The 13,767-nt window shown below is 37.9% G+C and overlaps 1 protein-coding gene across 13 annotated transcripts in view; it reads right to left on the bottom strand.

The window, feature by feature from the left end:
- The window catches only part of LOC128738429 (putative phosphatidate phosphatase), a 33,457-nt gene extending 25,755 nt beyond the window's left edge, over positions 1-7,702 (bottom strand). Inside the window, exons 1-3 of one of the 13 annotated variants that reach the window (XM_053833539.1) lie at positions 7,425-7,702; positions 6,752-6,847; positions 6,225-6,562 (exon numbers count right to left, since the gene is read on the bottom strand). In XM_053833539.1, the coding sequence (XP_053689514.1) occupies positions 6,225-6,498 (274 nt within the window). In that variant the 5' untranslated portion in view covers positions 6,499-6,562; positions 6,752-6,847; positions 7,425-7,702. Of the gene's footprint in view, positions 1-6,224; positions 6,848-7,424 lie in introns of all 13 variants that reach the window. The other 12 variants (XM_053833536.1, XM_053833542.1, XM_053833541.1 and 9 more) reach the window with 12 other exon arrangements.
- Between the last annotated feature and the right edge of the window lie 6,065 nt (positions 7,703-13,767).

Genomic DNA, 13,767 nt, shown 5'->3' with positions numbered 1-13,767 from the left:
AGAATGAATTATAAAATATGGGATAACTATTTGTGAAAGAGTACAAGGGTTGTTTGCATACTATTAGCGTGTATATAATTATCGACTTAAATTAAGTACATTGATGTGCATGTGTATGAAAGAAAGGGCCGTAATTTATTTTCGATTTATCAACACTGAAAAAAATTACATGTATAGTTGTAGTTTTTAATATTACATATTGGTGATCTTTCAGAAACATTGTGATAATAGAAGGTAAAATATGCAGTAAAAAATGAGCTACATAACTACGCAAATACATGAGTAAAATTTGTTGATCAAAACGAACTTTTCATAAAAATTTACAAATAAAAACTTAGTACACTCAAGTCTGTTTTTCTCACAGCAAAGCAAAGCCTAGATGCTACATTTCAAGTGAAAACTTGGCCGGCTGTTAAAGTACAGGACAATTACGCGGCTAGTGCGATGATTCTATTTACCCTTAAAGCCTCGCTCAGTCAAGATTCAAACATACAACGACTGGCTTGTTAGACCAGTATCGTACCTCGAGGCCAACTGGGAATTCATGAGTTTGATTTTCTACACAGATCATAGATACGCCACTCTTCGCAGATTTAATCGTCAGTAAAGTGGCCCCTGAAGGCAATAGTGGTTACTAACCTGTCACAGTGTTCGTAAAGCGTTCTTATAGGCACACGTGTCATCTGCCACTAACACTTGTGTAAAATGAGAAGGCGATACAAAGACTATGTTAGTCTAGTAAATCCTGCCACCGCGGCGTGCAGGGATGTTAGCTGCGACAGGGATGGCTATAATTGGGGACGGTGCTGTCATGTGGAACGAGGTGGGTCAAGTAGAGAAAACATTGAAGAAAGCAAAACTCAATTACACACAAACACGCATAAAATTTAATAAACATATCGCTCATTCAATAGCGATTATAGCAAAAAGAAATGCAGTATGGGTCACACAGCAAACACCCGGGCGATATCATAATAGATCAACAATACTGGTCGCAGTGATGAGTCCATACAGGAAAAAAAAGATCGCATCCAAGAGTGATTCAATTACCATTGCATCCTGACAAATTGATGAAATTTATGGCGATGAAATTTTTAGCAACAGATGTAACCTGCCGTTTATTACGTGAAAATCTCGATGAATCGATAATTTCTAGGAAAGAACCTTCAAATTGTCCACGATCTGCCACTGTTACCCTATTTTTGTAGAGATATGTTAAATCTAAATGTACAATGTACCAGATTGTATCTTTAGAATGCTCAAATATAAAAAACAGGTGGCTGTCAACGTCGCTATCGCCCTTAATGGTAATCCGTTTACGTTCGCCTATTTCACAGGTTTCACAGGAGAGATTAACGGGAAACTAGCAGTAATTAACTTTTCGTTGGAAAGCCCAATTTCGGAAGCAGTTTTTGGGCACAAAACAGAGGTCCAGCATTTAAAAATGTATTCATAGCATTCTTCTTGCCAATCTGAACACAGCGAATATATTTTCATGAACAGAATTTTTGTTTCGAACAAAAAAACTGCTTTTGAAATATACAAAATCAATGACGGTTCATTTCACCTTAATCCTGTTGATTTTAAATAAACGTAAGTGAAAATAAAATAACACTTTTTTGTAGTGAAACACTTTTTTATTTCATCGCGAATCAACGAACTCGCTGGGGATCCCCGAAATCAGTTTTATTTTGAAAAATTGGGTTCTATGGTATTGACAATTTAGAAAAAATACTCCTCTCAGTTTTTAAGATAGAAAAAATTTATGGGAGGTTAAATGGTGTAATATTTTTATTATTCAATCTAATTTATTGATGCTACCCAAATGCCAAATGTCAATAGTTTCGTCAAATCATTGTTAGTCAGTAGTTTCGGTAAAGCATTCTAAAGCTTTCCTAAAATGATCATTTATCTCGACTAATTGCACGTACAGCATCGATCTATCAACTAGTATCAGCCCTGCGCGAGAGAGCGGCAAATAATAACCTTCCTAATTGTTGCTTTATTCATTGTTTAAAATTTGTGACGGAATTTTGAAGGATTTATGGAAGGCATTTCCCTTTGGCCTGTGTATAAATATTTATTTTATGTTTCCCTCTTCATACAATATATGTACATTGTACAGGAGTCGAACATATCATGTAACGTTTCAAAGAAGGGTACAGAATAAAAACTTGAAAGTACTTTTCTCCCGGTCAACCACATTTCTGATAGACCATCTGAGTGTTTCGTTTAATCCCGCAGCATTCTTATATTACATAGAAGCACTCAGCTCTAAGTGAACGGATTAATTAATTATGGCTTGTTGTAGAAGTCAGTTGCTGGTTTCCGAATCGTTTATGTTGACGGCGGGCAGTTGAACATTGTGAGTTCTATTGATGAATGTTGTTTATTTAGACACCAAATTACTTTTTCGTGGTGACGAAGTTTGTTTGCGGGTTATCTGCCCAGCAAGAGGTCATTCGTGAGGAGCACATGGCATGTACATTTGTAACATCTGGAATCCATCTTAATTTCCCCACCCGTTTATTATGAGGCGGGAAGTCGAGCTAATCGTGCGACGTAATCTACTATAGGCTTGAATTGCATCGAACATAATTCAGTTTGTTAAATAGGTCTTGCATCAATAATGGTGGAGCTATAGTAATGAATCGGTTTGCCAATTACCATTTAACTTTTCTTCGGTTTTACGCTTTATTTATTTTTCGTTTCAAAACACCACAATGTTGATCAATTCACTTCCGAAGCAAAACGTCCCTTATGATTATTCCCGCTTGCCTTGTATGTAAGCGGCACATATAAACATTGCTTGCAATAGCACATGAATATAAACTGAATAAAGCGTGTAGGGGAATACGAATGCTCCCCTTTGGGATGCAAAAAAACACAAGTATGTGTTTTTGTTTACCGTCCATGTAAACTTTTAAATCTGATTGTAAATTGGAAAATTGTTCAACTAAGTGTATCAACGTACGCAACTCCATTAGCTACATAAAATAAGGGTTGGCATAGAATACATGCATAGTGATCGAATCAAAAGGGTACTTGTACATCAAGTTCAGTCAGAAGGCATTTGAGTTTTATTGTACTGCCTGGTCGACATGTCTTAAACTCACCAAAATTAGGACTGAAGCTAGCAGAAAGACGAGAGCATAAGAATCAGAAAGGAAAAAAATATCGGTGATTGGAGAAATGGTTACAAAATTGTACACACGAAGGGCAACACAGAAGTTAACTGTACATTGTTATAAGAAGATATATCACTGGACAGTCAAATGTTATCTATAAATCGTTGTACATAGTTTATCGCAGTCGCTGAACTTTGTGTACATGTTTAAATATTTACGCGTATAGAAGTGAAAGACAGAATTTTACTTACTTTGCTCATTGGCGGTTTTAGCCATTTTAATTGCCTTCTTAATAGCTGTGTTCTAATATCACACAGTCTTCCGGTTGGCTTTGAGATACGACACTGTCCAAACAAATCATTCGTCGAATGTTCGAATCTCCACTGGGAGCAACTGTTAGAGTCAATAGGATATAGTAGCATCTCAAAATTGTTGCAAATTTTAACAGCTGGCTGTTAAGTTTAAAAAGGAGGCTCTGATAATGGAGTACTGTAGCATCTGGGCTTTGTTTTACTTTTACGCATTGATCTAGAAATATAATAATGCTTCTATTTCGAACATATTTAAAGCAAAACATTCCATATGGATTAGAGGAGGATTACATTTCGGTGAACTTCACTGTTCACAGTTTAATGCATGTTTTTGACCAATTTTGTAATTCAATCAAACATGATTGTAATTTTTTTAACCTAAATATGCATGAACAGTTTTATGTATGCGTAGGCGAACATGTGATTTTAAATGCTTTGTCTGCAAGTATAGTACTGAACCTTATCGTATTTATATACTGGAAATAGCTGTAATCTAATCGCATCGTCTCTTAATCTAGATTCTTACAACCACACCCGACAAGGTAAGAGTCAGGTAGGTGACTAACTTTTAATAGAGCTTCTCTCTTGTGGTGAACACCAATCTGCTTGTTTGCAAAACTATGCGACACGATATAATTATCAGACTGATAAAATGGTGAACCTCGCATTTCGCATTCCGTCTCATCATGATGAGACTTGCAAATGATGGGCAGGCTACGTAAAACTCGGACCAGCAGTCTTTTTTTGTCAATTTTAATTTTCTTGGTTACTAAAGTTTCACGAAGGCGTATTTTGTTGTTCCTGAGTTATGGCAGAACATTTATTTTTATACCTCATGAACCAACTGTTATAGTTAGAGTAAAGATTTTTGTATTAAAGCGAAAGTATATTTTTTCAGTTACCCAAAAAAATATTGTTTGAAAAAAGTTTTTCATAAGGATTTTTTTTCGTAAAATCTCACAATCAAGGCCAACAATCAGGGCTGTCCTGCACTCAGTGCACCTATTTTGCTTTCTAAACTGTCACCTCAGCCAAACAAAATTCGAAAATGTTACATATGTATAGGGCATCTATAGAGTCGACTATTATCCATAAGATTGCTGAACTAAGTATTGCTGTATCTTAAGTATTTACGGCGCACTCTCACTTCACACTGGGTAGTGCGCAGAGAGCGCTCTGGGTGTACCGCCCAGTGTAAACTGGGAGTGTGCCGTAAATACTTAAGGTAGAGTAATACTTGGTTCGGCAACCTTATGGATAATAATCGACTCTATAAATGCCCAATACATAAAATTTACGATTTTTTTTGGCTGAGGTGTTACAGCTAAAAAGGCAAAATAGGTGCACTGAGTGCAGGACAGCCCTGCCAACAATGTTTGAAAATCGTTGAAAATCGTGGTAGCAATATACCGATGTACATACTAATCACAACTGTTTACGATACTGTAGTTAAAGTTTGTACAGTGGGATTTCGAATTTGGCATGCCTCGATTTTGGCAACAAAAGTATCCGTTTTTGGCAACACAAATTATATTACTTTCAAAAATATGCTTAAATATCAGTCAGTTTCCGCATACGTACTTTAAATGACGAAAAAATATGTTCATGAAAAAAAGTTTGCGGTTATAGAATTTTTCGAACAATATTTTTATTGCCGTAGGACTACGTCTTACTGCAGGTCGCCAAACACTTACGTGCACCGCACGGATAGCTCTTGGCGGATTTTGTAAACATAAAATAGTTGCAATCGTTGGTTAATAACATTTAGACAATTTCTAACACATTTACATTTAATTTTTTTATATAAAAAAGGGTCTCGATTTTGGCAACATTAGGCGACACGCATTTGTTGCCACATTCGAAATCCTTCTGTACTTACGCTTTTTAAACGAGCAAAAAATATACGTTTAAGCATTTTTACTTAAAGTTTAAACATGAAAACCAAATCTATTGTTACTTTTCATATATACGTTATTATTTTTCAGGCAAAAACTTACGGGAAAAAATTGGAAAGAAAACTTTTTTTTGCCGATTTTCGGAAATTCTATAGTTCGAATTTCCTTTTCTGTTTTGTATTAGAAGAGTAAACACTTTGAATCATTTTTCGAATTTTTTAGGCTGTCGAAACCCACAGACGATTAATTTTATACAAAAAAATTGACCTATAGTATATCCCACTGACGATATAGTCGGGGGACAACGATTTTTCAAGAAAATTTCAAAGGTGGTGGGATGACAAAAACTTTAAAAATAATGCAATGGCTTTATTGCTACATAACATGTGGAATCCCAGTGCAGTAGTACAAAGTAACAAAATCTGCTAACGACGACTAACTTTAAGCTCGCCTCGAAGCTTAGGTGAGTCAAGATCATGTGAAAATGTGACTCAAGTATGGGATTACTCTTAGGCTCTCCGATGCGGCTTTATGAATAAGCAAATTGCTAACGGTAAGAAATGATCCAGCAGGATGCAGAGCAGGCTATAACTATTCTATACATTATAACTTGCCCAAAACTGATAGAGGATGTTGTTTTGTAAAATGGGACAGAAGTAAGTGAGTAGTGAGATAAGTTCCATAAGCACGTGACACGTAACATATCGCTTACTCAACTGATAATAAACGTCCGAATTCATTTAAACAATGCCACGATACATTTTAAGAGAAAAACACCTAAATTGTTCTTTGCAATTGATGTCCTCTGACTCTGATCATTCATAACAATAGGTAGGTGAATGATTTCACTACAATTGTTAGTATTTAGGGGTTACTCATTTTTTACTTACCGCAACACAAAATGACAAAATCGATGCCGACACGAGTAAGTATTCGCTTGGTGTCGTCCATTGTATCGTTTCGACGATCTTCGACGATGGGTGTTTCACTATTCGGATTGGACACTGCACTGTTACTATTGCTACTGCCGGTACTATTGCTGCTAGTGAGCTCAACCACAGCTTGCTGCAACACTGATTGTGTGTTGGTTGCCCGCTGCGATATCACTTGATTGGTTCTCCTCAAAGGCGTTACCTCAGATGGCACTGCATTCAAGCCACTCATTTATAATGGTTCGGATAAATATCTTGAACTTATCAACTTTCAATCTACACTACACAGTTTCTTACTCGAATTCATCACACGTTGAAATAACAAATAGATAAGACACTTTTTCGTAAACAGGTGCAAGTGATACGTATAACTGGGATAGCGTCACAAGTGTGCTGTATATGTTATGATTCACTGCAGTAATTAAAGTTACTGTGATTGCACCGTTTGTTGGTTAAATTATGACGTGCTGTACATACTTGCATACCTTCGAATGTTAGGCGGTGATTCATGCGATGAACGCTTTTCTATGTGAATATTTGCGATACTTAGGTGGCGGGAAATCTAAACAGAAGACATACAACTAATGTTTTCATAACTAATTTTGACTTCACCATTTCAACTGTATACAGTAGAATAATTGCGGTGATGTAACAATTGACTGACAATGCAGTAGCGTTACCTAATTGCGCGTAGAGATATGGGAAACGAAAGCGAATGAAATTTAATTATCGTATCTATTTCAACAGATTTTAAAGCACTATTGAAAAGGCTAACACACGGAAGCATTTGAAATACACTACTGAAGTAGAAATAACTATCTATAATAATAAAAATCCTAATTTATTTGGAAGATTCGGATAAGAAAACTAATTTTTTGCAAATCGACATGATTATATGAAGCACAGGTTGTTCAGACTAGGTATCAGCATTTGTCGTATGGATAAATGAATTCCTTGAAGCGTGTTTTTATAACATTAGTTTCTTTATTGCGGAGCGCAAAGAAAAATGCTTGATTTTAATGGTTGGAAACCGGTTTTACGACTGCATAAAACGATTCCAATTTAATGCGCCCATACAGACATAGTTTCTTTTTCTGGACTCAGCATGGTGGCGTGAGATGTGTAAATATTATGAAACCACGGTCACACTGATCTCACCTGCTCACAATATTGAATTAAAAATATCACAGAATATACCGAGGCACTTGAATAATAGTCACTGATTATTAAACACCAAGAATATTAACGAAATTCACACGACAGGGCTAATCACCGATTGTAAATAAACAAAATGAACGTGTGCATAAATAGCGTAAAGATATTTTCCATTCGCGGTCGTGATTACGATACTTCTTGACTTCATCGACACTGTGGACACTACAGCCTTGCATCTGCGCACAAATCAGAGAGAAGACATACCACCGGATCCGTCAACGTCTCAGCTGTTTCTGTATGCATGCTTGTCCCCTTGTACGCGTGTAACGTTTTGTTCATTGCAAGTTGATATGGTTCCATCAACACGCTCTTTATAGATTCTCAGTGTCGGGCACAATCTCTCGGAGACCGAATATCAAGCGAGAGAGGACTGAAATAATGTCAAATGTATCGAAAAAATAAATGCAAGAGATCAAGAACTTTACTAGAAAGGTACTATCGACTCAATCATGCATTAGTAGTGGTCCATCGTGACGTTTTTTTACATGAATTTTTATATTGTAGCGAATGTATTGTCAATTGCAAGGAAAATTGTACCATCCAAAGTGCGATATCGCTCATAAAAGTGCTATTTTGCATTAAATCGTTTCGGTATCTTCGGCGCACTTTTTCGTTATCTTCCAAGCAATAAGTGCGCCGAAGAGACCGAAACGATTTAAGCTAAAATAGCACTTTTATGAGCGATTGCGCACTTATTGATTGGAAAATTTTCCTTGCAATTGACAATATCAATATGAAAAACAGTTAGTTTTTTTATTCAAAGTTATTAAAAATATTTTTATTACAGTACATCATCGTTTTTGATAACGTTCCAATTATTTAAAATAGAACATCCGCGACAGTTCTGGAAGCCTCTTTCTAATCTTCTGGCTTGGCCCATCCATATTTCGGTGGAAGGTTTTGTAAGACCTCAAGGAGACAAATGTTGTGCGTACGCTTGTACTTACACTTTTTTTTTATCTATTGTGGCGGGCCCCAGTTAGCTTCGAGGTACGATGCTGGTTTAACCAGCCAGTCGTTATATGTTAGAATCTCGGATAGGCGGTGCTTGCCAGATAGAGTCAGTAGGATTGTTACACTGGCCCCGCAATTTTCGTGTACTCTAACAGCCGGCTGCGAAGTCTGTCGATAAAGAAGGGTAATGTCTAATCACGGTTTAACCCCACGGCTTTGCTTTTGCTCTATTGCTTGGAAGTGTGTTCTCTGTGGTGTCGTTAGTTTAAAACATAAAGGTGTGCTTAGAGCGCATGCGAGCGACGTGCGATTTCGCTCATATTTAGCTAAATGTCCTATTCCTATTCCGGGCTACAAAAGTTACGCATTTAACTGCAGAAAGAAAAATCGCGTCGCATCGTAAAATCATTTCGCTTTGACGCTACCTATGGATGCGGAGAGTGCAATGTCACATTTGTCCCTTGTTGTCAGCATTTCGGCAACAGCTACCATCAGGTATGCAAGCATGGCCTCTTTTGGAGATTATTATGTGGAAACAGGCTTTATTCTCAGTTTTTTGCTCAGTAGATGCTCATTTGACTACAGCACCTCAACTAAACCGAATTCGAAAAAGTAGTGTAAAGGGCAATTGTAGAGCTAATTATTATTAACATTATTGTTGAAGAAAGTATAGTTCTATCTTTCGTATTTACGGCGCTATGGGGCTGATACCCCGTTGGTAGCAAAAAGAGCGCTCATTTGGCTACCAACGGGGTAGCAGCCCCATAGCGCCGTAAGTAAGAAAGATAGATATGATATTAATGTTAAGTTTTGCATGTACATAGTAAAGTTCCCGTTTTGAATCTTGAACACACACACACACACACACACACACACACACACACACACACACACACACACACACACACACACACACACACACACACACACACACACACACACACACACACACACACACACACACACACACACACACACACACACACACACACACACACACACACACACACACACACACACACACACACACACACACACACACACACACACAAGGCGAAGCTCTTCGTATCCGCTGAATAGAGCCAATCTGGCATCCTCTCCTGCGAGAAAGGCGAAAGCGTTGAACGAAAACCTGGTTTCTACCGCCCTATAGCGCTGCGCGACGATAACGTACAGTAGAAGCTGAAGTTGAGGATAAAGAGCAAGATAGACTGATCGTTCCGCGCCTTGAGTCGGGTCCGGGAGGTCCGAGCCACCGGCTAAACGGTGAAGAAGTACTTGGCCAAAAAAAGACATGTTTATGCGGAAGCGTCAGTGGAGGCTCGCTGTCTCTGAGTAGGAAGCAATCGCCCAAAAAGCGGCTGGATCTGGCCTTGGCTCATTATGCCAAGAGTTCACTTGGGGAGTTGAACCGGCTGAAGATAAACGTATTGACGATCATCAACTCTCCCAACATCCTCCAACTGCAACCAATCGAAAATTTTAACGCGAAGCTCAAACGGAGCATTTACTTTAATAATGTTGTACGCAAAATGGAGAAGGAGCTGATCGCAAAGGCCACGAAAGAGTTGAATACCAAGCCGACGTCTATCTTTTGATCGGCCATAGCGACGGTTCCGGTGAACTACTGTAAAGCCACCTGGTAGAACGTCAACCTGGCAGCAATGGAACCAACGTTGGGCTTAAGAAAAATTTATTTCATTGAATTATCTTGAGATTTTTTTTATCGCCCTCCGAAAATAGTCCCTTTTTTCGAATACATACCCCAAGGAACAATTTTTGCTTATTAAACGTTTAACCGACAGCTTTTATTCAGCACATGCTGTATAGCTGCTTTTCAAGTATGTCTAAACACTTCTGTTCAATGCTTATACAGTTGGTTTTGGAGAATTTAAACAGCACAGTGCTGAATATGAGCGTGAATGATGCGTTTGTATGACTGTTATGTAACGTATAGTAAAATGTTTCTTCAGTACGTGTAGATATGTTTATTAAACTTCTGCTGATGTCACTGAAGCTACGTTTATTCCACAGCAGTTCAACGTTTAGACAAGCAAAAAGAAAAAAAATATGCAGGAAGTATTTTTATTTTATTTTGTGGGTTTCGTTATTTTCATGGCCATTTTTGTATTCATATATTCTAATTTAATAAGAGACCTTAGTAGGAAATCACTGGTTGACTCAAAATTCATTAGGCCTGCCATATACTTTTTCATTCACCCGGAATCGAACTTACATCCTGTCGGTCGGAAGTCGTCAACGAACACATCTGAGATAATCTGACATATGATAGGCGCCGCGTTTTTAGCCGATGTAGATTTACCAGCTTAAGTTTGTCAAGCGTGGAACAAAAATTGGTTAAAATGCATTTAAGCGCTGAAGAGTAGTTTCTTAAATCATGTTTGGCATCTGCTGTACAAGCTTACTTTAGAAGTATTTATTCCGCACATGTTAAACATTTAATAAACTATTTCTACTAAAATAAAGCATTTCACTTGTACCACCAGCATTACCAGCAACATAACACAGTCACAACGCAGAGGACTTTTTTCTCTTGAATATTGACGACGGTGAGAAATCCAGAATGTTCGGCTAGCGATTGTTCATTTAGTGATGTGATTAGTTAGCAGCAGCAGTTATTAGTTAACAGCAGAAGTGATTCGTGCTAGTACGGCAGAGGAGGAGTACTTTTGTCACCCCGTCATTAGTTTACGCAGATAGTCCTGAGCGTATTGCTGCTTTAAGTTGCTCGCGGTCTGTGCACATCTATTTGTCATCGGCTGGGATTTAGTTTTTTTTTCATCCAAAAACAAAAAAGAGCAGCGGATGGCACGAGAAGCAATGGTGTTTTCGCGCACCGGCAGCGGGAGCTGGACACACGATTACGGCGCTACCAGCAGTGGTGGTATCGCCACTATGCCACCCGAGCATAACAATTCTGACGGTTTCAGCCCGATTAAATTCATCTCGCTGAGCAAATCCATTGTGAGTAACTCGCAAAGCGGCAAGCAGAGCTGGTTGTCTTTGGATAAGTTTGTTAAATTTATCGGTACGACGAGGGATAACGACACGCCGAGGGAAAAGATACACACCGTACAGACAACAACAAATAAAAGGATTGCCACGACCAGCAAAGATTTGCGGCGGCTAAAAGTGGTTATGCAAATGTTTTCTATTCTTAATACATCAAAAAAAAAAAAAAAAAAATAGAATAAATTTATTTATAAATTAAAAGTATAAATTATAAAGTGTATAAAGTATAAAGTGTCATTCAAGTGTTATTGGCTGCCATCAAGCACCTTTTATTCCACACCTGCTCTTGGTGGTGCTACTGATACGTTTATACGATTATTCGACACATATTCTACAATTCCTCTTAGCAATGCAGCTGATGCGTTTGGGCAACTTTCATTCCACTCTTATTCCACACTCACTCTCAGCAATGCTGCTGATACGTTTGCGCAACACTCATTCCACACTTATTCCACTTTTATTCCCCACCTTCTCGCAGAAATGCTGCGCAACATTTATTCCACTGTTATTCCACACTTGCTCTCGGCAATGCTGCAAATTCGTTTGTACAACATTTATTCCACTATTATTCCACTTTTATTCTGCACTTGCTCTCAGCAATGCTGCTGATACGTTTGCGCAATGCTTATTCCACTCTTATTCCACTTTTACTCCACAATTGCTCTTGACTGACACGTTTGCAAACGTCTGTTCGACATGCATTTCCATGGTAGCCTTTAAGCGACCAGTATTCCACACCTGCTCTTAGCCGTACTGCTGATACGTTTGCATAACCTTTATTCGACTCTTATTCCGCACTTATATAACAACGTATAGATGTTGATTAGAAGCTAGGAAAAATTAGGATATGACGTTTAAACAACAGATAATTCAGCATATTCGCTTATTCAGCACCGAATGCTTCCACACAACTCTTATTCCACACCTGCTTGTTTTAGTACTTTTGTCAGAGATTTTACGCGGTAATGGCAACCTGTTTAATGTGCATATTACCCGTCATACATGCCGAAGCCATGCCATTGAACTGAAATAATGATACCTGTGGCCAAATTCCCTCCGGGAAACATTTTTAACGCAGTAGTAATTTTTTCATTTATATGTACCCACCAGGAGAGTTGACAATCCAGCGAAAAATTTTGCTAACGTGCATATGTTGTCAATTATCTTATGCGGGTGAGTCTTCAAAATGGTTTTAAACTATTTAAAATAGTATGGAATCACAAATGAGGGAGCGTGAGGTTCAGGCGCTTGAAATTAGAAGGTAGAAGCAGCTTCATCATGCTGTCATTAATGGGAGCTGCTTATCCTCCCGTGTAGGCTGTCGTGGCAATAACAAAAAAATAAGATTCGATCCAAAAACTTTGCGATTCCTAGCCTTATGCCTGAAAGCACCACACCACATAATCAGGCTGAATGTGTGATGAAAAAAATGCGAAATAAGAACACATCGGTTGCTGCGCATGCGGTTTGATATCATCACGGATATTAGCTATCTTCTCATTTATTTTGAATATTTACTAAATTTGTTTCACGCCATGTACCTCCGGAAATGCATTTTTAACATTAGGTTTTCGTGCGGACGTTGTTTGAAGTGTATATTATCATGTGACCTCAGTTTTGGAAAAAATGGCATATTAGCCAATTTTTCATTTATGGGCAGTAAGGAGCGAATACGAAAAAATGATAAACCTGGAAGGAACACTGATTTAGTGAACGAGGGGGCACCAAATGGGCCAAGTGCAACACACACACCGCTACTGCTTACTACACAAACTGTAGACACTGACATTTTACATATTTCCTGATATTACCGCGCCAGATCATAGTATTTATCACCAGCAATTATCTATTTTATTATGTTTGTACATTTCAAGTTTTATTAAGTAATAAATAAACCAATTTCAAACTCACCTATTACGTTAGAATCAACAAAGTACCAAAAGCTCATATGTTCCACTCCTACCCTCTCTTGCTGGTTCACTTTACCGTCTTTCCTTTTTAGCTACATCTGAATATTCTACAACTCGTTACATCACCTGAATTTGCCAGTGTTTTCCAAATTTTTCTTCTGTGTAGGTCATTGTCAACAATTGCTGTTGGCTTTCCGAATTTGGTATATGCAGAGAGAAAAGCAAAAACTTTAATATTTCATTAATAAAACACTGAATAACTCTAGTAATAAAAGGAAATGTGATAATAATAGTGAGGGGAAAAAATATTAAATTTACTCAACTTTTACGAACAATGAATTTTTCTGAGAGTTTACTTTTTCGAGATTCCACTGTGCTGTGGACTTTTG

Source organism: Sabethes cyaneus, chromosome 2, assembly GCF_943734655.1.
Source record: "Sabethes cyaneus chromosome 2, idSabCyanKW18_F2, whole genome shotgun sequence".
In the NCBI taxonomy this organism is placed as follows: Eukaryota; Metazoa; Arthropoda; class Insecta; order Diptera; family Culicidae; genus Sabethes; species Sabethes cyaneus.
This window is presented reverse-complemented; position numbering and strand designations above follow the sequence as displayed.